Raw genomic sequence first — 25,860 nt, 5'->3', positions numbered from 1 at the left:
CGGTAACCCGTTTAAAATAACTCCCTCTTTCTTCTTCAATTATACAGGGCTTCAGTGGCGTCGGAACCGGGGGTGCTCAAGCACCCACGGTAATTTGTGACATGGATCCGAGCACCCCCAGAATTGATCCAGAAATTAAAATTTCCGATATAAAACTAAAGACGAGCACCCACAGTTTTGAAACACTTCCGACGCCCCTGCAGGGCTTTATAACTCACTCCTAACTATCAAAATGAAGCTGTATATTTATAGGGTTATAGTATTTTATAGGATTACTTGAGGATTCCCACAAAAAGAAAAACTGACTTCCATAGAAGTAAAAAAAATACAAAACAAAATCGTAAGTTTTTTTTATCTTGTGGTTATTTCTCGTATATGCTACGATTTAAATGATAGTTTTGCGACTATCCTCTTAACTTTTTATTATTTTTTTATTTTGAATTTCCTTGTAATTTAGCATTTTTCTCTGGCTGAGCTGATTCTTCGAAACTGTGTGATTTTAATTATTTACTAGGCAGCGTGGGAAAGAACACTCATTGCATTATTCATCCTCATCACGACGTTATTGACTTTGCTGCTTCTTCATTAAATACCAAAGATGGTTTATGTGATGAAAGGTGTGTTGGTGGAATGGTAAGAATCCGTCTTTTTTGCTTGGGATAGATCAGTTATTCTTCTCCTTTGAGACAAGACCTCTATCTGATGATGCAATGTTTCTCAACCTGTGGTCCGTGAATACTTTGTAGGGGGGGGGGCGGCGGCTGCAGGATCATTTTAATTTAGTACCATTGCATGAATGACACATTTTGTGCTGTGAAATTATAATTTACTCAATTTTTTATGATACAAAAATTATTAAAACAATACATTTTGGAGTTTATGGATGGGGGGGGGGAGAGTCAGGCATAGATCCAGGAGAATGTGACAGGAGGGGCGAATTGTGCAAGTTTGATGATCCCGTGTTTTACGGGACAGACAAATTTTCCCATGTTATTTGGCTCTGGGGAGAGGTAGTTCTCATCATCCCCCCCCCCACCCCAGAGCTGTGCCTCAGCCAAGGCAGACATCTCCAGCTGTGAATGGGCATAGGCAGGCATCTTCAGATGCAAATGAAGCCAAGGCAGACATTTTCAGCTGCCAATGGAGCAGAGACAGGTGAATCCGGGACAATGTGTCATAGAAGCAACTAATTGTGTAGGTGCATCAGGCCAGTTCATACTTTATGGGACAGAAATTTTCCCCATATTATTCAGATCTTGAGGGGGGGCAATTTCCACTATTGCTTCCCTCCTGGATCCGTGCTTAAAGAGGGGGGGTGGGTCACACCCAACATTATGGGGGTCCGTCATTGCGCCCCTCCCCATATCCTGTTGCAGGGTCCCAAAGCTGACTTTGCATGGGACCCTCAATAATGAATTTAAAGTGTGTGTGTGCGCAAAAAAAAGGTAAGAATCATCCTGGGCTGAAAGCCCCATCCTTGTGGAGGTCATTGGGTCCACGTAACATTGATTGGCACCACAGGAGGTCTGCGGTGCATTGACGTTCACTACTGGGGGAGGGGAGTCCGCAACATTGTAAAGATTGGGAAAAACTGACCAAATGCATTAAACAATAAATATTGATAGCACAGGGTTGAAACCTATATACGACTTCATGCCTTTCCTCCCGAATAATGGTTTTCCTGCGCAAAACATATATAATGTAAACTCGATGTCTCATATTTGAAAGAATTATTATTTACAGTAATGGTGCTGGGCGAAGGGACCCTGAGCAAAGCAGGAATTTGGGTTCTTCCCCCCTAAAACTAAAGTCAATGATGCTTGGAAGAGGCTAAATTACATTGGGGAGTTTAATATTTTTTTTGGCAAATAAAGTAGCTGACGAGTGAACGGGTTTCAGATAGTCCACTGAGTTTTAATTATACATAACTAGTAAAATCACACACTAGATGAGTGAACAAATAAATTTTTCTTTCCTTTTCATTGCTGCTTTTTTTTTTTTTTTTCAAGCTAAAGCAAGAGAAAAAAGTAGCCATAAGGCGGGTTTACCTAGGAGCAGGTTGTTTGCAGAGCATGAATCAAATACAGTCATTTTGCATCGGCAGAAATGCACAACTTTATCATGCTACACATTTATATTTTTCTAGCATTGCATATCAGCTGTATGTCTTCTATCACTTGCTCATCTTTGGCAGTGAATCATATTTTAGCTGCCACTTCACACAATAAAAAAAAGAGACAGAGGAAGGGAAAGAAAACACATGAGAGAAAGTGAAGAAAAGTTTCACCAAAGTGCCATTCAAAAAGTTCACCAAAGTGGTGAAATGCATGGCATATGACGCGGTTGACTCCTCTAGAAACATTCCGCCAATCATGTCCGATGCAAAGTGCTGGCTTGATGTGGGTTGTGCTTTGTAATAAAGTAGGCTTAGTCATACTGCTTTTTCTATAGTGTGCTAGGTGATTCATATTGCAAGTGTCGCAGAAAACCTACTCTCCTAGGAAAAACCTGCTTATATCGGACCGAGGAGATAACAAAAATGCAGGCAAGTAGCGAGAAAAATTCACCCTTCAATTTTATTTGCACTAGCAGAGCGAGCGACAACTTTATACTAGATATCATTATTGGATAGAGTGACTTTAGTAGCAACAAGTAAAACTGCAAGCGAGTGAGTAGTGAACTCAGCCAATGCAATTGAGTCTTTAGTCAGTGAATGCAGCTCAGTGAATGACCGATGCTCAAATTTTGGGCCCCTAGGCAGATGTTCCTCTTGCCCAACTCTAAAATATATTTGTAGCTGAATTAAAGCTGTGCTGCTGCAGATTGTTTGGATGTTTATTACTGCCATATTCCAGCACATAAGTATGTCGGATAAACCAAACACTTTTCCCTGGGACTTAACTTTCCCTTATTCAAGGTAAATTAATCTTTGTTGGGGTGGGGGGAGGGGGGGGGGGTGGAAGAATCTAAATTCATTGTTCAAAAATGACATAAAATTAAAACCAGTGCTTATATTCAAAGGACTTGATATTCCAATAGGTGCAACGACAATAGGTTTTTGTAGCGACTGTTGCCACAGAAAGCTCCATGATTAGTGAACTGATGAACATCAATTTACTCGATATATGAATGAAAAGACCTGACGCAATGGCTCTGAAAGTGTGCATTGTGGCTTCTAGGGATGTTGCCAACCTTTATTAGGAGCATCGTGGTGAGTTGACAATATTGATGGCCGTGGTAGCCCAGGTTGATAAGATACTCGCCTAAAGTACTAAAGGATGTTTAGACGTGTCGTGAGTTCGATACCCTGCTTGTCCCTGTCAGAAAACTTTCCTGACACAGAGAGTACAACAGAAACAGTGACATAACCTCAGAAAAAATTGCTACTGCAGGGATTCCTCCATCGATGGGTTAGCGCACCAACCTCTTGATGAGTATGAATACAAGACTGCCGTTCGGAATCAGCAATAAAGTGTAGGTCCCGGTTTAATTAGCCCTCATGCGCAGAAAATGACTGTAGCGATAAAAATGATCAAATGCCAATATTGAAATGTACTTGTTTGATATTCAGAAACAGTACTACATTGTATGAGCTGTGTATAAACATTGACTAGGGCAAGAGGGTCACACACACACACACTGTTGACAATAGCTTGAGAACTACTGACTCAACACAGTTTTCAGGCCAAAGTCCATATTTATTATGTGTGGGACACCAGCCTATTTGAAGCAAACCATCAAAACAAGCTTCAAATAGCACGATGGCACTAGCTTTTCCGTCATACCATGTGAATTAACACCATTATTGCCACTTGATGATGAGAGTACTGAAACAAACCCGTCAAAACATAAGTGAAAAATTTTTTAATGGGTGTTTTTGAGATCGGGAGCAGAATTCACAAAATCAGGAAATAGACTTAGTGGATGGTATTCCATGATTGCATCACGGGTGAAGATCAAGGCTGGACATAACCCAGGTTGCCATGGCAAATAGAAAATTGGTATTGGAACCTAAAATTTTCTAAATGTGGTTGCTAAATTGGAGTCTAAGCGTAACATAAAATTTTCTGATTTCATTATGCTTCATCTTTCAACATGGGAAAAATAAAAGAAATACAGTAAGTGAGAGTAAAAAAAACAACCATTATTTGGGACTGTTTTTCGTGAGCAAAATACGATGTTTGACTCCTATGGAGAAATAGGGGTGGCGCCTAGATATTTTTATTTGTCAAGCCATGGTGAAAATTGCATGAAATAATATTGTTATGAAAATTATGTTTTATCAGTAAACAATCTGTGGCACAATTTGTTGAAGTCCCCTCAGAATACGGTCAAGTTGGAGTGATGCCAAACTGGAATTGTAAACTTTAACTTTAGAATCATGTGGAAAAGTCTGGAAGGTCTCTGTGACCTTTAGAAAGTGGCGCCACTAAACTGGAACTATGGAAGAATTCCAGAATTTTTGCAGTGTTTATAAAACGATGCTATATACAGAGTTAACAGTCAGTGTTGTTAGACTACTGTCTGTAAATACGTGTAAAATAGCTGTTCTAAGTGAATAAATCTGTAACGTCCTGCAAATTGTTTCACTCATTCTCTGCTCATTTCAAGTACTTGTGACACATTATCCAAAACAATTTGCTGTCAGAAGTGGGATAATCCAAGGACTTGAATGGTAAAAACAAGAGGCATGGAGATGGACGAGATGCAAGAACAGCTGAAGCAGTTGAACATTATGGGCCAGATAGAATTGGGCATCGTGGAGCCCAATCATTTTGAATGTGAAGTACCTATAAAAACCCATAAAATTGATAAATCTTAAAGCAAAATTTAATTGCCTATGAAATCGAATGGTCTTCACTCTTTGGGAGTAAACCCAGTGTGGGGGCCCCTTTCTATTTCTAAGAACAGTTTTTTTTTTTTACGGCAGGTAGAATATTTTTTGATTATTGGCTGAGGGCTTCTTATTTTCACCCAAGCCTTTCATCTGGGTAGTGAGCACCGCTAAAAATGGGTTTATTCCTATTGTCATCAAGGGCGTTTAACTGCTACTTACCTGGTAAGGTATGGGAAAACCAATTCTTATTTGACAGTTCACTGAAATTAATTATTATGAGACGAGAGAGAGAGAAAAAATATATGGATCAGGATAAGGTGTAAAAACAACAACATTGTAGTAGGTGCGAACAAACATTCATCAAAAATTGCATACACTTTCAAACTGTTTAAGAATTATATTGGACAAAAGTATTCGTTAGCTAACTAAAAAATTTTAGTTAGCTTGTTAGTTTGTGATCTATTTCTTTTCTCAGTCATTATTTGACCCGCTTTAGAAAAAATGCTTTCACAAGGAACTGAACTGGCTGATATGTAAAGCCTTCTCATCGCTATTTTGTGTAAATGGGGGGTATATTAACTTTCTTTGATCCCACTAAAGTAAAGGGTCAGACAGCCTAGGCAAAAGTGGTTCAGATAAGTATTTATCTATTTTCACGATACTAGCCGCTTTAGGGTTTTGTCTTGCCGTTAGAGCTACTGTTTCTTCAACAAATTTCGCCCAAATCTTTGACGAGCTTGAGGAACAACACGGGACAAAGAAAATTTGAGGTCGAGCTTAAAAGGGGGGGGGGGCATTTTGGTGATTAATGTTTGGATTCTTGTGACTAACGCTTAGTAAACTGCTTCAAATTTCTTTGTATTTTTAAAGGTGGAATTTTTTAAAGAGGTTGTCAAGCAACGCTGATTCAGGGATTAATTGATGCTCCTTTGATATGAGCCTGTCACAGATTTCCTTTAGCACATTATCGCGCATTTCTTTTAATAGAGTAGGAAAATTTGGAGTTTTTGACATGTGTTTGACAAAGTCATACAAATTCTTGGACAAAACCATTGTTTTAGACAAAGTTACACTTTCAGCAGCACTCACACAATTCCTTGATTTCCTTTCATCATCAAAAATTTCTAGAGTATTAATGCTATGTTCAATAATAGTCAAATCACTCCACGAAAGTGTTTCGTCATACCGTAAAAGTGAAAGAGTGGATAATATCGGGTCGTTATTACTAAATAATCTCTTTAACATTTCATAAGTGGAGTCCAACGTGTTGGTACAACTTACATTAATTTTAACTCCGCCAATTTCATTTCTTTTCGGGTTTTGTCAGGGCGTTTGAGCATTTTCTAAAATATTGTACAACCGCTTTGCACTTTTCTGCCCTATTCCCCCCCCCCCGCGCGAACGTTGCTGATCACGCTAATATGCGTTAGGAGGTAGGGGCATTGGCGTACGCAAAGGGGGGTTTTGGAGTTCTAACTTCCCCCTTTGAGCCAAGATTACAGTGTTATTTTTCAGGAAAAAACGTAACCCCCTTCACACAGAAGGGAAAAAAATCTGCAACTCCCCCTCGAGAAAATTCTGCGTACGCCTATGGGTAGGGGGCAGGGCTGATGAAATTTTGCTGCCAGGGGGGGGGGTGTGTCAGAGTTTTACTGACTTTAGCTGACGGGAGGGGAAGTTAAAAATGTCTAAAATTCTGCTGACGTAATACTTGAACGGCCCCTTATACTATAACAAAAATCTAGAGCTGTTCAAGATATATAAAAAAATAAATGCCGAAATACACATAATTTTTGAAAATTCGGTTTTTCAGATTTCTAAAAAAATTTTAGGTTTGTTAATCTAAAATAATCGTTGATTCGTTACTGGTCTACGAATTTTTACGAAAAAAACATTACTTTCTAAGTACTTGGACCAAAACCTAAGAACTTTGAACTGTAGAGCAGCATACTTGAACAAGACAGGTTGTATAAAGTACGGTATGTGTAACAGAAGTAGGAACTATTCTGAACTGAACGAACTAGTGAACTGAAAAGAAAAGGGAAAGGTTTCTATAAAAAAACGTAATATATAAAAAAGGTTTTGTATAAAAGGTAAAGAACGATAGTTCACACTAAAACGAAGACCGCTACATACAGTTCTTTTTTCCGAACTAGTTCATTTGAACCATTACACATCCCTAGAAGAGATAACAAATCTGTCGCCACTGTCAATACATCCATCGCTGAAGTCAAGGGAGGCGTTGCCGCCGTGAATGATAAGATCGAGTCGACGAGCTGGAATGAAATATTTGGATTTATTATATTATCCGGAATGAAAAAGAAAATCGCTACATCGATTGCCGGAGTAAAGGGATACATCGCTGTCGTTGAAAGCAGAGTGGACGGAATAGTTGACACCAAGAAATGAATTCCGTCACTGTGTGGGTGAATGCTGTCGACGATAAGCTCTTAAAAATGATACCGGAGCTCGAGAAGAAAATTCAGGAACCTACGTTTTTTGCAGATGCTCACCAGGTCCTGCCAAACATATCTGTCGTCAGCCGGCCGAACATCAAATCAAACCATCGACGGAAAGACGCCGTGGTCGATCTTCAGGACCCACGAGAAGCTGCCGAAATGCTTCAGACGCTCGCCGCCGAGGACCGATCCAGCTATGAAGCCCTGACGAATGCGCTTGAATTGAGGTTCGGTGAAAATTATCTCAAGCACTTTCACTGACTGCAACTCAAGACCAGGTAGCTGAAAGCTGTCGAAACATTGCAAGAACTAGCTATGGACATCGAGAGGCTCTCACAGTTGGCATACTCCGATTGCCCGCCAGACATCAGGGATGGATTGACCCTGCAATGAGGCTTTTCGAATAGACGTCATCAGCATCACTCTGAGGGACAAACACTAGATGATCATCGTAGAGATCAATGTTAAAATAGAAGATTCATGCGGAAATTTAGTGGAAGTTTTCCGCCACATAAATAATTTCAAAAATTGAATTGAATTTTTGGTTTTCGAAATATTGAGTTCGCTTAGAGATACGAAGCCCAGAAAATGAAATATAAAATAATGAGCCAGACCCACTTTTGAGGTGGATATCCATGCAATAACATTGATTTAAACTTTTTATTTATATCTTCCCAAGAGCGAAAACTAGAATTAATGTCTCTCTATTATCTTATAATATCCAATTGTATCAATCTATATAAATTAAGATGTTTTGAAATTAATTATGGGCCCATATAAATTACATTGAAGAAATTACGCATCAAGCATTTTTTTAAACAAAAACAGGCAGATCGATAACTTGAACTTAAAAAAAAATTTCGAAATATCTAGCTCCCATTAAAAAGAAAAAAAATGTTTTAAATTAAAAAGAAAATTTCTATGTTCGTTTAATTTAGATTTGTTTCTTCCATTAGTCGCACAGGTAGTCGTCATTGGTTACCTTGTATGTCCCTCAAGAAAGGGAAATATCGCGTGATCCAAAAAGCCTCATGCTTCGTCGATTCGGTGAAGGACCCGGGCATCCAGCAGGCGTTGCGTCTGGGGAAATACAAGGACGTCAAGGGTGCTCTCGTCTACGCCATGAAGTTCTAAGCAGCCCATCAAGCTTCGAGGGGAAAGTGACAAGAGGTCCGCTGTGCTGTTGCAGAGGACCCTACGGCAGACATCATCAGGGAATTGCAAGAACTCTTGAAGAGTGCCAGGAACGATTGTGGGAAACAAAAAGAATTTGTCATTGGTGTGCTGGAAAAGCCCTGAAAAAGGCCACACCTGCGGAGCGCATGCTCATTCACGGCTGCCGATATGGGAAATGTGTCATGCCGAGTGTACCACGTCTCACAGATGCATGGTGGAGACCATGGACTCTACGTGAGAGGCGAAATTGAGACTCCCATTTAGAATGGTAATCGACTCAGGAGCCAACGTGAGCATGGTCAGGACGGATCTGGCTCAAAAATTCCAACAATGACCACAATCGTTGAAGCTGCAGACAGTCACAGGAAAGAAAATGAATGTGCGTGGAAAATTGGAAGTCTCAATGAAGTTCGCCACGGTCACCTTTCGATACACCGTCTTCGTGGTCGACATAAAAGACCCACATGTCATACTGGATTTCCTGGGGAAACATGGATTTTCCATGGATTGGACATGAGGAATGATCAGCTGCACCGGAGGGAACATATTGCACACCGACGCACGTGTCTGTGTCTCCCCGTGCAGTGGGCCACATTTTTTCCTACCAACATTCCTGTTTGTATTATGTAAATATTATCTGTTGTAAATAAAGTGTAGGCTAAATATATAAACGAAATTATTTCGTGAATCAACTAAAAGTTTATACCCGATGGCATAGCTGCCAAGTCTCCCAAATTTTCCTTGAGTCTCCCGAATTTTTGCTTCATTTCTCAACCTCCCGAAAAGTTCTTAAATCTCCCGAATTTTTACGAAAATCACAAAAAATCCCTAATTTTCCCTAAAAATTCCCTACTTCATTTAAAAAGAATCCCTAAGGAATTTTTTGTGGGGCAAAACGTCTTTTGCCTCTGCTTTTTTTTCTTTTCGAAATGACGTCACACGTCGTAAATGGGGGAATAGTGGGAAATTCCTTTTTTATGGAAGTTTTTAAAACCCTCTGATAGTAACTAGAAAAGTTGTTTGTCTTATCGTGCAGGGAAATAGCTTAGCAGCCAATAGTCCTTGATAATAATTGAAGTTACGTACGTGCGATAAAACGTGAATACCGATAAGCAAAAAGATATTTAATCAATTTTAAAGATACTTATTCCGATGATTTTTCCTTTCATCAAACGTTCCAGAAAAAGGCCGACTTTTTCTTTTTGTACAAGTTGTGTTAAGGACAAGCATCGGTCATGGTGTGAAGACTGACATCATCATCCATGTGAAATAAAAAAAAACATCAAGCAAGTGTCACAGAAAGTCAGTGTTCTTCAAAGTTGAATTTTGTCGAGTCAACGCTAATTTTGGAAAGCGAAAATTGCGATTCGATCTGTTTGAACCGTAATTCCGGGCGATTTCGCCAAAACGGAGGCACTTTTACCGCGACTGGGTTGATTTCCATCGATTCGGATTGAGCCGTTGACATCATGGCGGTTGCGACACAAATGAAGAAAAGGTTCAAAAAGAGCCTACCGCATTCTTGACATTCTGTAATTTTTTTCTTTTTTAATATTTGAAATTATTGAAAAATATAAGTATTTTAAATATTTATTATTTTTTTAATCTTTTAATTTTTTTAAACTTTAAAAAAAAATACTTTTATTAAACAACGTTATCCACGTACGGTGTTCACTCAGGGCCGGATTAAGACGTTTGAAGACCCTAGCACTTGAATATTTTTGGTGGTTCCCCCCGATACCTACAAGTTTATTTTACTCGATATTCAGTCTATAAACTTAAAAAATGAAATTTTGTATTTCAGAAGTGACAAATCAAGGATGGATTTCACTTTAAAAGGTTTATGAAAGTTATTTTATAAAACTTGTGGAAAAAGCAACTAATAAATTTATCGGTTGCATGCAAATTCAACCGGTGATTTTATTGGTTGAATTTTTCACGTTTTATCAAAGAGCTTTTACAAAACTTCTATAGTATAATCCCGGCCTAAGACAGAATTGTGATGTGAATATTTCTAAACACAGACATTTTGAAAGTCTCCACCCCTCCCCTTTTTTTCTACTTGTAGTCTTTGATATCTCCTGATTATTTTTTTTTTGGAACATCGATGTTTTGGATGTTTTTGGATTGGATTTTTCGAACATTGGATGTGTTTTTGGAATTTTTCTTTCATATTTTTCCGAAAAGACAGGTTTTTTTTTTCAAAATCTTTTGAAAATATTTTAAGTTATTTTCTCCCATCGACTACTTGTGAAGATCGGAATGAAGGCATCTTTATACCCATATTCTATGTGGCTCTAGATTAAACCACCGAAGAATGGCTCTAGGCTGTCTATGGGCACTGAATCAGGGATGAAGGAGAAAAATAATTACAAAAATTGCGAAAAAATTGTTTTATGCATGACTTTCAAACAAAAGATGCGGGCGAATTCTCATTAGTGCACGTTTTAGTGCTCGTGTGAAAGGGTATGCGGACCCGCATCCGCTCCGTGTGAAAGGGGCCTAAGTGTATGTGCATTGAAGAAAACAACAGTTCTGTATCTTAGAATGAAGGTGATTGGAGTATAAGAATAGCTTTCTTAGTCCATCAACTTTTTTGAAGAGTTTTACGCTTTGCTTTGAACTAATTTCTGAAAACTTATCTGATTTTAAATAACTGCTAAAGGTTTTCATCTAAAGTTTTCAAAAATCTTCATAACCAAACTTTTAAAACCCCTCATCATGACCAGGAGAATATTCTCGGAATATTCTCCTGGTATATATTGATATATTCAGAATATTCTCAATATATAAAGAATTGAGAATATTTTGAGAATATTCTCAAACTAAAAGTTGTCATTGGAGTGATTATACGAAAAATTGTTTTGTTGTAAATGTTTCAGGCAATGAAAACTGACTTATATTTCATGATACGAGTATAAACAAAAATTAGTAAAAAAAATGTAAATTATTTGAAAGAAAAATGAATATTCTCGATTATTCTCTAATTTTTACATCCAGTAGAATATTCTCTTAAAATATTCTCACCTCGTATCTCTAGTCAAGGCTGAAGAAAAGTACGGGCCTGTGAACCATAGAGTGAGACATCTCAAATCTCAGTGACGATCCTTAGAGCGACGAGAACACCCGGAAGGCCCAGCTAGAAGATCCCGACTTACGGCCGATAATCGTCTTGAAGGAACCCACCGGGAATAAACCAACTTGGCAAGACGGCGCCTCTTCCAGTCCGACGACTAAAAGATACTGGGCGTTATGGGACTCCTATATGAAAATGAGAGATGGCGTGCTGTACCGCAAATAGGAGTCGGGCACCAACACCAAACATGGGCTCCGCTATATCCCCTGCGGGAAATAAGCAGATTATCTGGCGGCTGGGCCGTGCTAGAAAAAAATGGGAGTCGGAAGATGGAAATACGTTCCGAATGGCAACTAATCCTATCAAGTAGCTGTGTGAAAGAAGTTTTGAAAGAATTGCACGGAACTCCGACCGGTGGATATTTCGGCTTAACCAAGACTCTCCAAAAGATCGTGAACGATTCCATTGGAACAAGTCCGGGCCCGATGTCGAAAAATGGTGCAAGAGTTGCAACGCACGCAAGACTTCTGAAGCGCACCCGGGCCCGCCTTCAACGCTACAACGTTGGTGCACCGTTCGAGAGGATCGCCCTGTACATCCTCGGACCGTTACTCAGAACTCACGATGGTGATAAGTACATACTTGTGGTGATGGACTATTTTACTAAGTGGCCTGAAGCTTATCTCGTTCCTGATCAAAAAGCAGTGACGCTGGCTGGAGTTTTAGTGCGAAATTGGTTGTCTCGATTCGGAGTCCCCCATGCTGATCCATTCTGACTAGGGAAGAAACTTCACTTCAGCCGTTTTCGGTGGTATGTGCAAGCTTCTAGGAATAAAAAAAACAAACTACGCCGCTTCATCTGGAATCTGACGGGATGGTCGAAAGATTTAACAGAACCATTATGAACCACCTCTTGCTCTTCATGTCGCAGAACCAACAAGATTGGGACTTGAAGTTACCACTTTTCCTGCTGGCCTACCGAAATGCCGTCCACGAGAGCACATGATTTTAACCAGCGCAGATGTTCATGGGACGATATCTTCGGCTGCCAGGTGACCTGCTGTTTGGGCGACCGTCAGTTGCTCCTCTTCCACGGGAAGAATACGTCGAAGGACTCCGGGAACGCCTCGAAGATATGCATCGAATCGACAGTCAGGATCAACATCGGCTTCGAAAAGAAGAACCGCTACGATGCGTAGGTCACATCTCACGACTTCAAGGAAAAAGACCTCGACTGGCTCGGGAACCCGAAATACCGGAAAGGAATTTGCCCGAAACTCCAGCCATCTTGGGAAGGACCCTACAGAGCCGTGAAAAAACTGAACGATGTGGTGATTCGGATTCAAAAACTCCATCGTCAAAGTGGAAGGTGGTCCACTTCAACAGACTGGCTCCTTACCACAGTGAGTGACAAGGTACGACCCACCAACTTGAAGATTGAATTGTCGGGACGAACAATTTTAAAGAAGGGGACAATGTTACGAAAATTGTTTTATCAGTAAAAAATCGGTGGCACAATTTGTTGAAGGCCCCCTCAGAATGCGGTCAAGTTGGAGCGATGCCAAACCGGAATCGCAACGTTAAACACTAGAATCTTGTGGAAAAGTCTGGAAGGTCTGTGACCTTTAGAAAGTGGCGCCACTAAACCGTAACTATGGAAGAATTCTAGAATTTTTTCTGCGTTTATAAAACGATGCGACAGACAGTTAAGATTCAGTGTTGTTGGACTTTATTCTCAATGCAAGAACTTTATTTGTAACTAGCTATTATACCCGGCGTTGCCCGGGTTTTCTTCAATGAGGCTTTATGAACCACGTGATATCTCCCTCTTTCTTTGAGGGACATGCAAACCGTGTCTAAAAATAACCAATATGGCGACGTCCTGCGCGACTCATGAAAGCAATAAATCTAAATTTAAAGAAACGTAGAAATGAATAGTATCCCCCCCCCCCTTTTTTTTTATGGGTGTTAGGTATTTCGATTCCCTCCCCCTGAACTTCAAGTTATCTATTTCTGCCTGTTTGAACTTCCAAAAATGCTTAATTAAAGCTGTGGAATTTTTTCGATGCACTTTACGGGGCCCATAACTAATTTTAAAAACATCCTAAACTATATGAATTTATGCAAATAAATATCAAAAGACAATACGGAGAACTTAATTTTCATGCTTGAGAAGATATAAATAAAAAGTTGAAATCAATGTTATTACATGGATATCCAACTCAAAAGTAGATCCGGCAAATTATTCATATTTTTAATTTTCTGGGCTTCGTATCTCCAAGTGAATTCAATATTTCAAAAATCGAGAATTCAATTTAATTTTTAAAATTATTGATGCGGCAGGGACCCCCCCCCCCACACTAAATTTCCGTATTTATGCAGTTAAATCGGCAATTTTAATAGTGATTTCTATGAGGATCACCCTTTTCCTGACCCTCAAAGCGATGATGGTGATGATTATGACGTCTATTCAAAAAGCCTCATTACGGAGAGTATTGAAAATGTGGCAAACCATTATAAAGGCATAAACTATTATACATAACTGGCAGCATTGAAGAAGTGACAAACCATTGTAAAGACATAAACACGTCTGAAACTCATCGCTAGGGAACCACGGTAACCAAAGTAAACGTTCGGAAAGTGATTGTTGAGGCCCAAAAACCATTGTTGTGGGACAGTTTTTCACTATCGTTCAAGTCGGGTCCCATTTGGTATATATGCAAAATTTGGCGACGATCGATCTAAAATTGTAGATTTGTATAGAGAACATACAAACACACAGAAAATCAATTTTATATATATAGATTTGTGAAATCGCTGTCTTCTTTAAATACATGTAAAATAAGCTGTCCAAGTTGTTTCATCCTCTGCTCATTTCAAGGACTTGCCAGATATTTTCCGTAACAATATTTCAGGTGAGTTAATGTGAGACTCATTTATTGGATGTGACTTCACAAATTAAGGACTAGGGATATGCCACAACCGATTGGAAAAATTGATGGTGTCTTGAACTATGCCGAGTATGATGAATCCTGATTAACAGACCCAGAACAAAGAAGTGATGTGGAAAATTGTTCATTAGAATGTAAAAATGCAAATTTTGATTTTTTCAGCATAAAATTGAATTTTGATTTTTTCAGCATAAAATTGAATTTTGTAAGTAATATTTTCATACAGACGTGTGGCTTTAAATTGGCAGACAGCCTCTGTGGAAGTATGTGAATTTTCTTTCCGCATTTCATTAATTGTCCCTTGGTATCCAGTCTTTCATACTTTCACTCATGGTTCAAAAAATAGATGGAAGCGCTATAACAAGCATTACACATAAGCGAATTGTGGGGGGTTAGTTATGTTAAATTCACAACACGTACACGCACATTCCAATACGTACCAGTTCGTTAGAAGTTTCTCAGAAGAATATGAACCAGGTGCTTGTGTGGTATCAGTACTTCATTCCAAGAAGTTTTCTGCATATCTATTTTTCTTATCTGAAGAGCAAATTTTGAATGTTAGGAAAAAATGGCATCTGAAAAGCCTTCAAGTTGTCTCTGTTGAAGACTTGATTTTGTATCGATATGTCCAAGAGCTGATGAAAAAACCCGCAGTTCATAATCTTTTGTTGTATGTAAAAGTCTTCTAACATGATTTCGGGACATAGATCATTTTCTAGAATCTATTTAGTGCACCAGATTTGAATAAAAAAGCAATTAAAAAATAGGAAAAAAGTTTTTGTGAGAATTTCATATCTGTTGGTCCCCCTATTCAGAGACATACCCAGATCACCTTGGTATATTTGGGCAGTGGCAGTTACAGTATTTCCCCTGCTTTCGCCGGCATGCCGTAAAAATCGGTGGACACCAAGTTTTTGAATGTTGAAGTCTGGTCCATTTTTGGCATTCCCTGAAAAGAGGTTCGGTGAAGATCCCTTTCACCTAAAATCAACGTTGAATATAACGTGAAGTCCAAGCTGAATTTTCCAAGCATTGTAAGTGGGAAATAGCAAAATTCTTTTCTTCAGGAGAAGTTATAGGGAAAACGTTGGGACCATCAAAATAAGTCATATGTACTCATTGGCGGAATAGACATGGAATTTCGGCTGGGGGAGCATGATGATGCCAATTCATATAAGGTGTGTCCCAAAACGATAAAGCCACATACAATATTCTATAAATAACAATTTATTTTTTCAAAGTTAAAATTCTTTTTTTAACTAAAAGTCTCTGACTGCACAGGATTAAAACTGTAATAACAATTTAACATGTATTTGCATTTCTTATGACAGAAAAAGAATTAGATCGAATCAAAACCTGTCCCAAAATGATAAAACCACTCAAAAAAAAAACTTGTGTTCAGTTATATTTTCAAATACAAATACAACGCCACAACAGGCAAAATGCCCAACGAGGTGGCTGAGAAAAAGATTCCCATGAAAAATATGGATGTCATATATTTCAAAATTACAGCAAACCAATTAAAAATGCAATTACAATATATATATATATATATACATGATAAAATATTATACAATGCCCATAAAGAATATTTATGGTTGTCTTATTCTAAGTATGGATAGCTTCTCGATTTGCCCCAATATGTTTATCGTATTTCTTTATAAACGTGTCAATTGTGTTACAATTTACTACCCCCCCCCCGTAGGTAAGCTATTCCATTTATTAACAATCATATTAGAGAAAAATTCCCTACGACAACATAACCTAGTATTGTCCCTTACTAATCGATACTCGTGTCCCCTTGTAAAAGCAATCGATTGACGGTGTACTAATAATTCATAGTCCATCCTATCTGTCCCGTTGAAAATTTTGAACACTTCGATCATATCTCCCCGACACCTGCGTTCACCAATGTAATCATATTCAAAAATGCAGGCTCTTTTCACTAATAAAGACACGCGTAGCTCTTTTCTGCACCCCTTCAACCAAATCTATGTCCCTCCGTAGGTACGGTTTCCAAAACCTTACAGCTTACTCCAATCCAGGACGAACTAAGCCGCGGAAAAGCGGAAGAACGACTGTAAGAGAACGCGAAGAGACTTTTTTTGAAAATGAAACTAAGTATTCTATTCGATTTTTTGATCACCGCTGAACAATGTTCAGCAATCCCATCGATACTGATCGAATTTATCGATAAAAAGTGAAAAAGTATGGGGACAAGGACACTTCCTTGAGTAATTTGAGGAACTCCACTTGTGACGCCTGTCCAACCAGAGAATTCCCCGTGACCATAACTCGTTGTGAAAGGTAAACATCATCTACATTTTTGCCCTTACCCAAAGCCTTCGTCACGTGATCATAGAAGCAAAGGAGGTTGGTCGCACATGACCTCACCTTTCTGAATTCCATGCTGAGTATCCGACAATACATTATTCTCGTCTATCCACTTCACAGATTGCCTTTTGATAATAATTTCCAAAATTTTCGAGAGGGAGCTCGTCAAACGCACTGGACGATAATTGGACACAGCTTCTTTACTACCGTTCTTAAATATCGAAACAACATTAGCAAGTTTCTGATCCTTGGACGAAACCCTCATCAACACTACTCCCGTAGATCTATGCGACTGGCCCTAACAATTCATTAGCACATTCCCTGAGGATCCTAGGATAGATACTTTGCTTGCACATAAATTTTTTAGAAGATTTAGAACCTTTACGTCTTCCAATTGAATATCGTCCAGGATTTTATTGCTCCATTCAACGCCCGTACATTGAATATCATTATCTCTATTAAAAACCGACGCGAAAAAGTCATTGAAAGCATTACGCATGCCTACATTGCTTTCTACCCTTGACCCTCCTATCGAGGGGGGGGTGGTCAACTGTCCCCTTACATCCATTATTGACGTATCTAAAAAATTATTTTGGGTCAGAGTCAATTTTATCTGCCAACCTAGGTTCAACTTCCTTTTTAATAAACCTTATCGCTTTCTTCAGCACTCTTCTTTTATCAGTAAACAATGATAGGTCATCGACCACCCTCTAAACTGTCGTTGTTCGTGGAGATTGCTTCTTCATCAACAGGTGGCTCGACGACAAGTGGCTCCGTTATAACAGGGTCCTCAGAACCCTAACTCTTTCCCGTAACGCTTCCACCTCGAGTTCCAACCTTGCCCTATCCAAACACCCCTTACACTTGAAACTATCAGTTACTATTCCCCTAGATCAGGAAACCTCCCGTCGCAAGCTCTACGCAACATTAGTCGAGGTCGATTCATACTATTGCAGAAACTAGATAATAATACTTAAAAAGTAGGAAAATGAGAAACGTTAAGAGGAAATTAGAATAACATAAAATACATTACAATGCAAAATTTACGTAAAAGATTGTACGAAAAATTTAAGTAAACTAAAACGCTCAACACTAAATCACGAAGAAGAAAATATGTATGTAAAGAATACAAAAACACCCCCTCCCCTAAAGAAGTATTAAGCTGCAAAGTACAATTTATACTTAGTGAATAGATGGTTAGCTAATTCTAATAACACTAAAACAATAGACCCAAATGGAAAAAAAATTACTGAGAGTACCCGGGTATACACTGCTTGCTAACGTCAACTTCAACATCTAATAATTTTCCATTGTTCTTTATAATGATAAACACTCGTATAGGCATCGATTCAACAAGTTTTTGGCAATGCTGCTGAGGAATATTTTGCCGCACTTTGAAGATCGCCCGTTCACGTTCTGAAACACTGTTGTGTTGCTTGCCATGCTCATACACTTTACGTTCCTCTGTAGCCCACATGCTTTCCATCGGATTAAATAAAGGAGAACCTGTAGGTCAGTCCATTACTGGAATCCCATTCGCAAGGTACCATTCCAGGTCTAATTGTGAGGGGGTGCATTGTCCTGCTGAAATTGAGCTGTGGAGACATTTTGAGATTCAAAAAACGATATTAGATACTGTTTCAACAGTTTCCTGATGTGTCCGAGCATTCAGATGTTCAGATATAACAGGTAACTGCACTTTTCCACTAGCATTGAATGCACCCCAGACAGTTACATCTCCGCCTCCTTGACGCTTAAGGTACCTTAGTTCTTATTTTCTGATACCTTGTCAATAATATTTCCAGCCATTCTGAACCATCAAAATTAAACTTTTTTCATCACTCCAAATGCTATTGTGCCACTTGGAAGTCCATGGCGCATGATATTTCGAACAAAAAATTCTTTCCTGTTTATGATGCTCAGTTTCGGACGAGTAAGCATTTTGCGATGGCAGATGTATTTACAACGCTGAAGAACGCGATGAACGCGATTTAGATACATTCACATCAGGAAAAGATGCTATTTTCCTTAAAAGTATGGAAGAGTTATTTACTTTGCGTGTAATCATACTTTTCTGGCGTTTCGTCAACACGAATTTTTTACACTTATTTCAACGCAATTTATCAATTTTGTTTCTTCTCGAGTTAAAGATTTTCCTCTACCCACTATGAGAAAAAACCCAAAATTGAATTCGAGACAGAAAGCTACGCAGTTGCTGATACAATAAAACCGGTTTTTCTTCCTTCATCTTTAGTCTAGCAGCGAAGACTCACTGCGCAAACTCGGCGAAATTTGCATGACGGCACGCCACTGAGCTAGCTATAAGGAAAGTGGAGTGAGGACTGCGAGCCGTCGCCTACGCGACCACATCACACCCTTTTGGAGCGAGATAGGCAAAACATTTTCTGACCGTGTTAATGCAATGGGACAATTCCAAATACGAGACCTGTAAATTCCGTTTTTTTTTTCACTTTTCGGCCAATAATTATGTATTCTTTATCTTAAAATTTTTTTTATAAAAACGAACACTCACCTTCGTACAAGAAAAACACCTTTTTTTTCAAAAACTTGAGAGGAACTATTTAACATACATTTCTAACATCATGTTTAGCATTTTATTGAAAGCTTCCACTTCGAAAATTCGTAGCAGTGAATAATTAACTGCCGAGAAAACAACTTTCAATGCAAGAAATGGGATAAAAATTAGAGAGAAAAAAAGTTAATATTGTTTTCAAACATTATACAAACAACAATGTACACATACAAGTTTTTCAATAAACAATTTACAAACAGGTCCACTGAGCATAATTTCGAATATTAGAATCGCAATTCACAAGAGCTTGCTATGAAATAATTTACAATGCAAAACCGGAACAGCATCATCTTTCAAATAGCGTTGAGGACTTGTAGAGGTCGGCTGTGAAATGCTCAGCACAAAAAACAGATGCTTTAGTTGGATGCCAAGCCTTTCTTTTCACAGCTTCCATGAATTGTTTAAGAACTGGATTTCGAAGAGGAAACCTTTATTAAAAACAAGTGTATTCATTACCAAGCTTCAAGAAAGCAATAGAAGCAATCAATCATTATTCGTAATTGTAGCTGAAGAATGATAATTGTTTGATAATTATAATTATTGATAATGTAATTAGATATTATATATCATATTATAAACATATAACACTTTGATGAATATGATACATTTATGATTTTGCATATTTCGCTTTTAATATTTAAGAAAAAACTGATTATGTAAATAATATTAATTGCATTTTACTACTACTCATTCTCACATTAATTTTCCCAAAATTACTTTTACCGGAAATAGCAAAGTTTAGGTCTTTTGTTCCTTTAATTTACAAGGGTTTATGAAATGCAATTTTTAATGAAGCATATTTCGTCAGTTTCTCTGTAATAAAAATTCTAACCCAAATAATGATAAGCAATTTCTACACGATTAAAAAAATATTTATGAAGTTTAAAATTCATGTGAAATTAATTAATTTCGAATTATGCTCATCAAACAGAAATTGAATGTGAAATGAAAACTACATCCATTTAATTTTACAATTTTAGTATAAAAATCAATTCATCTTTTAATATAAAACCACGCGCACTTACCTATGAAACAAGTTTATTTCCATCTTCCTTCAATTTTCCACATCGGTTGGTGCACTTATAGGCAGAACACGATGTCACCATTTGTGTACGTGCAGATGAACAACTATACTAATGAAATAATATGAAAACAACTGAAAAAACACTCAACATGGAAGTTTTCCCTATTGTTTACATGCTGAAATAGCAATGTTTTGCCTGTCTCGCTCCGTCACGCCCACTTTTGTATTCCTCCGCGTCGGCTCGCGCACGTTTGTGTTATTGTATAGTGAGTCTTCACTTCGGTTTACTTATAGCTCAGTGCGGCACACTAAACGTAGGTGGCTCTATCATTTTGGGACACTCTTTAACAGAGAATATTCGACAACTTTTTTATCCTTTGCAATTTCAGCAAAACTTTTTTCTGAAAAAGATTTAATACAAGCTAGGTATGGGTGTTATATAGCAGCTCTTATCAGGATAAACTTATATTTAGAGAAAAACGAAAAATGCAAGTGGCTCTATCATTTTAGGACACACCTTATGTGTATATACCGGCTCCGTCATTGACACTGGAGGGGCATTGCGCCCCCTCCGTATCTCTGTCCATGTACATACTTAGCAGGAGTCTTATGAGTAGAATCCACTGTATTACACATTTTTCTTCTCATTAACACTACAATGGTATGAGAGGGAAACAAACCTTTTGGTTATTAATAATTCTGTACAAATTTTTAAATAATAGGCCTATGGAAAATTAAATTAGGACTCAATTTACCGATTCATTTTATAAGAACGGAAGTTGGATTTGAAAAATAGCAAAAAAGATTACCAATGGATGTGTTCCTGCTCCCTCATGTTAAAGTGCGAACATAGTGCGCCCGTATTTCCGATCCAGGTAGTGGTTTACTCGTACCTGAGGGTTCACTTCATAGTGTGTGTGTGCATGCTGGTTTTTCGCTGCTTGTACTTTATACTGTATATTTTTTTTCACTCGTCAAACCGGCGGGAGAGAAAAAAATGCTGACGTAAAGAAAAAAAAGCAGTTTCGATTGGGTGTTGCATTACATTTGCTATATGTAATGCATCAAAAATGAGTTTCATCTGCAAATTATTTTATCAAATCTGTTCCTAGTTTGAATTCCTCTCACAAATGAAACATCTATTCCAATTTTTTGCAATTATTATTTTGGCGAAATAGGCAATTTGCCAAACGAGGTGGCAAAAAAATAGGAAAACAAATTGCCCATGTGTCAAGTTTTATTAGCAATTTGTGTCTTCGAAAGGGGGGTATGGTGATAACCAAGACCCAGATGTTGATGGCATTTGCATTTTTATGCTTTTTTTCCACTGTTGGCGCATTTTTTTTTAGTTTATGGGAATTTTTTTGGCATTTTCATGATATTTTTTCACTTTCAAATTTTTTGATAATTTAAAAGATTGAGAAAATTATGTGAATACTGATTGTGCATTGAGCACATATCAATTTATTTTTAATCAATAAATCAGTATCTTCTATCTCTCCTAATCTAGTTCAAATACACCAAGTCCGACACGCGCGGGGAATTTTCTGCTTTTCACAGCCAGTTCGCAAAGTGGCGACACGCTATGCAAATGAACGGAGCGTTTCCTTATTCCGATTGCACCGATTGCCGAAGTCGGAAACATCAAGAAATTTTTCCCGTTAGTCGCCCGCTTTTAAAAGCTAAAAAATGTTGAAATTCGGATTTCCAGAATCGGAAATATGGGCGCATTATGTTCACACCCTCAGTAAACAATGCTGTTTAATCTCAAAGCTTAATAACAGCTTGTGGTCAAAGAAATTCATCCATTTGTTTGTTTTTTGGAAAAATATTGTCATTTGATATTGCGTATACAGCTGAAACTTGTTTTTATAAACTATAACAGACGAGAAATTAGTTTGAAAGTGACGTATGAAATGAATGGCATATTGCTTGGGACCAGAGGACTTGCCAAAAAACGTGTCGAATCGTAAATTAGAGGTTTATGAAATCGAGCATCGGCTCTATGTACGAAATCATGTTATTTCAAATTTTTATTTCAACTTTTTTAAATTGAAATTTTCTCAAAATTTGAATGCAGCTGATTTGCTTTTTATATAATTACTAGCTATAATAGCTAGCCGGCGCTGCTTGGGTTTTTTTCAATGATGTTTTTTTGGATCACGTGATATCTCCCTCTTTCTTTGAGGGATATACAAACCGTATCCAAGTTAACAATATGGCGACTTATTTCGCGATTTATGAAAGAAACAAATCTAGATTTAAGGAAACGTAAAAATGAATAAATATTTTTCTCTTTTTTTAGGGGACCTAGGTATTTCGATCCCCCCCCCCCCACCCCTGAACTTCAAGTTATCAATTTGCCTATTTCTACTTCCAAAAATGCTTAGTTAAAGCTGTGAAATTTCTTCGATGTACTTTATGGTCCCATAATTAGTTTTAAAACATCCTAAACTAGATGAATTTACGCAGTTGAATATCAAAAGACAATACGGAGACATTAATTTTCATGCTTGAGAAGATATAAATAAAAAGTTGAAATCAATGTTATTGCATGAATATCCAACTCAGAAGTAGGTCCGGCTAATTACTTTATATTTAATCTCCTGAGTTTCGTATATCTCTAAGCGAACTCAATATTTCAGAAATCGCGTATTTCATACAATTTTTAAAATTATTGATGGGGCAAGAAACCCCTACTCAATTTCGCTCATTTATACAGCAAAATCGGCAATTTTAACACTGATTTCTATGGATCATCGTTTGCCTGACGCTCGAAGTGATGCTGATGATGATTCTGACGGGTATTGAAAAGTGGCAAACCATTATAAAGGCAAATACACGTCAGAAACGCACACTGAGGAAACGCATTGCTAGGGAACCACGGTAATCAAAGTAAACCTTCCGAAAGTGATTGTTGAGGCCAAGAAACCATTGTTGCCCTACAGTTTTTTGCCCATTTCGGGCATTTGCCCAAGTCTGACAAATTTTTAAAGTAGCCTATCGTTCAAGTCGGGTCCCGTTCGGTATATATGCAAAATTTGACGACGATGGATCTAAAATTGTAGATTTGTATAGAGAACACACACAGAAAATCAATTTTATATATATAGACTAGCTATAATACCCGGCATTACTGGGAGTATTGAAAATATGGCAAACTACACTCATGTCCATAAATTGAGGATAATGCCAGCTCCGACAAATAAAGGGTCAAAAACAAAACAAACGTTACTTATTCATAAAGCCCATTTATTAAACAAAAGATAAAGAACAAAAACGATGGTGTATGTATGATACCATTCATAAAAACTGCGATTTTTGCTCCCTGGAGCAATTGTGAAAAATATCTCCTTTACAAAAACTTACTATTACATGGTTTTTGGTATGATGGTTAATACATTGTATGTCTCCCATGCGATGAAATACAGTCCGTACAACGCCTAGGCATGCTGAGTATCAAATTATCGATCTGATCTTGAGGAAGATCACTCCACTCAGAAAGCAATGCTCTCCGAAGTTCCGGTACACATGTAGGAGGTGGTTGACGGTCTGCAACTCGTCGGCCAAGCATGTCCCACACATGCTCTATCGGATTCAAGTCAGGTGAGAATGCTGGCCATTCCATACGTGTTATATCCTCAGATTCAAGGCATTCGTTCACGATGTTTGCTCGGTGAGGACGGGCGTTGTCATCCATAAACACAAATTCTGCGCCCATGGCACCCCTACACAAACGTACACGTTGTTCCAGAATGATATCCCAAATTTGGGCTTTCATGGTCTTGGTTTGAACATGCAGATCTGTTCTGGAACCCAGTATAATTCCACCCCAAACGAGCAATGCTGCATCACCGTAACGGTGTCGTTCAATGATGTTGTCTTGGTGGTAACGGGTACCTTGCGTTCTCCATATGAAAGAAGCTAAACCTGGACTTGTCGGAAAACATCACACATGCCCACTGTGACGATGTCCACATTGCATGTTCTCTACTCCAGGCTAATCTCTGCCGACAGTGAGTTGCCGTGAGCGGAAAACATCTGACAGGCCTGCGAGCATATAGACCAATATCTCCCAAACGTCTGTACACGGTTTGCCTTGAAACTGTGGTACCCGTGGCAGCAGATAGCTGATGCTGTGCGGATGCTGTGCTCCGTCTGCTTCTTTTGTCAGTTACTGACAAATACCGGTCTTCATTCGGCGTTGTAACTCGGGGGCGACCTGTACTGTAACATCTACTGACATTTCCGTTATCTTGGAATCGTTGCCGAAGCCTAGAGATGACACTTTGGGCAATTCCAAGTTCCTCGGATACTTCCATCTGAGTACGACCACATTCCAGGCGGCCGATAATTCTACCACGTAAAAAATCATCCACATGCGTCCTCTGTGTCATAACTATTTGCTTATGGCACTGAGCGACTTACAGAACTCTCGTGAACAATTTTACTTCTTTGCCACCATTCCTTATATACCCCCCCCCCCTTACACTCTCGTCATTGTGACGTACTATCGGCATCATCTGGTGGCTTCCTGAAATTTGCATATCATTCTTGCAGATGTATGTGATAATTCTACAGGTGAAATTTTTACTTTAGATTTCGATTTCCGTGTGATTCTGAATTATCCTTAATTTATGGACATGAGTGTATTATAAAGGCATAAACTATTATACATACATTGGCAGCGTTGAAGAAATGACAAACCATTGTAAAGGGATATACACGTCTGAAACGCATTGCTAGGGAACCACGGTAACCAAAGTAAACGTTCGGAAAGTGATTGTTGAGGGTCAAAAATCATTGTTGCCCTATGGTGTTTTGCCCATTTAGGGCATTTGCCCTGCTCTGACGAAATTTTAAAGTAGCCTATCGTTTAAGTCGGGTCTCATTTGGTATACAGTCAAACCTCGTTAATGAGTCACTCTTGGGAGAGCAAAAATATGACTTAGTAAGCGGAGTGACTCGTTAAACGGAGTAAGCCCTAGCTGTGCCAATTCCTGCCTGAGGACAATTGGGACTTCCAAAAAGTGACCCGGTAAGCGGAGTGACGTGTTAACCGGGTGACGCACTAACGAGGTTTGACTGTATATGCAAAATTTGGCGACGGTCGGTCTAAAATTGTAGATTTGTATGGAGAACATACACACACACACAGACAGACAGAAAATCAATTTTATATATATAGATTAGCATTAATATTTTTGTATTTTTTCTTCGCAGTGATCCAGCCATGAAACAACTTCTCCTTCATTTGGATGAAACAGAAACTTTCAAGAAGAAGTTTATTATTGAAGATTTGGATGAAACTCATCTGTTTATTACCGCTGACATCTTGGATGCACTGAGAAACCACATCGACAAAACCATGGATGACTTATTTGAAACCGATCCAAAATCCCAAGCATAA

General features: G+C 38.4%; 1 protein-coding gene across 2 annotated transcripts; it reads left to right on the top strand.

Annotated features, from left to right (window-relative positions):
- Nucleotides 1–37: 37 nt before the first annotated feature.
- Nucleotides 38–25,860, top strand: Tfb5 (transcription factor B5). Of its 2 annotated transcripts, XM_089249823.1 has the most exons (3): nucleotides 38–340; nucleotides 515–633; nucleotides 25,674–25,860. In XM_089249823.1, exons 2-3 carry the CDS (start codon nucleotides 599–601, stop codon nucleotides 25,858–25,860), a joined length of 222 nt encoding a protein of 73 aa, XP_089105949.1. In that variant the 5' UTR covers nucleotides 38–340; nucleotides 515–598. The 2 variants fall into 2 exon arrangements, with proteins under 2 accessions (XP_089105949.1, XP_089105948.1); XM_089249822.1 differs by lacking the exon at nucleotides 38–340 and having other exon boundaries at nucleotides 451–633.

The sequence above is a fragment of the Pholcus phalangioides genome, unplaced genomic scaffold, assembly GCF_987345545.1.
Source record: "Pholcus phalangioides strain wild (caught in Gottingen) unplaced genomic scaffold, Ppha-v1.0 ptg000022l_1, whole genome shotgun sequence".
Classification (NCBI taxonomy): domain Eukaryota; kingdom Metazoa; phylum Arthropoda; class Arachnida; order Araneae; family Pholcidae; genus Pholcus; species Pholcus phalangioides.
The sequence above is the reverse complement of the archived record's forward strand: the minus strand, read 5'-3'. Positions and strand labels throughout refer to the sequence as shown.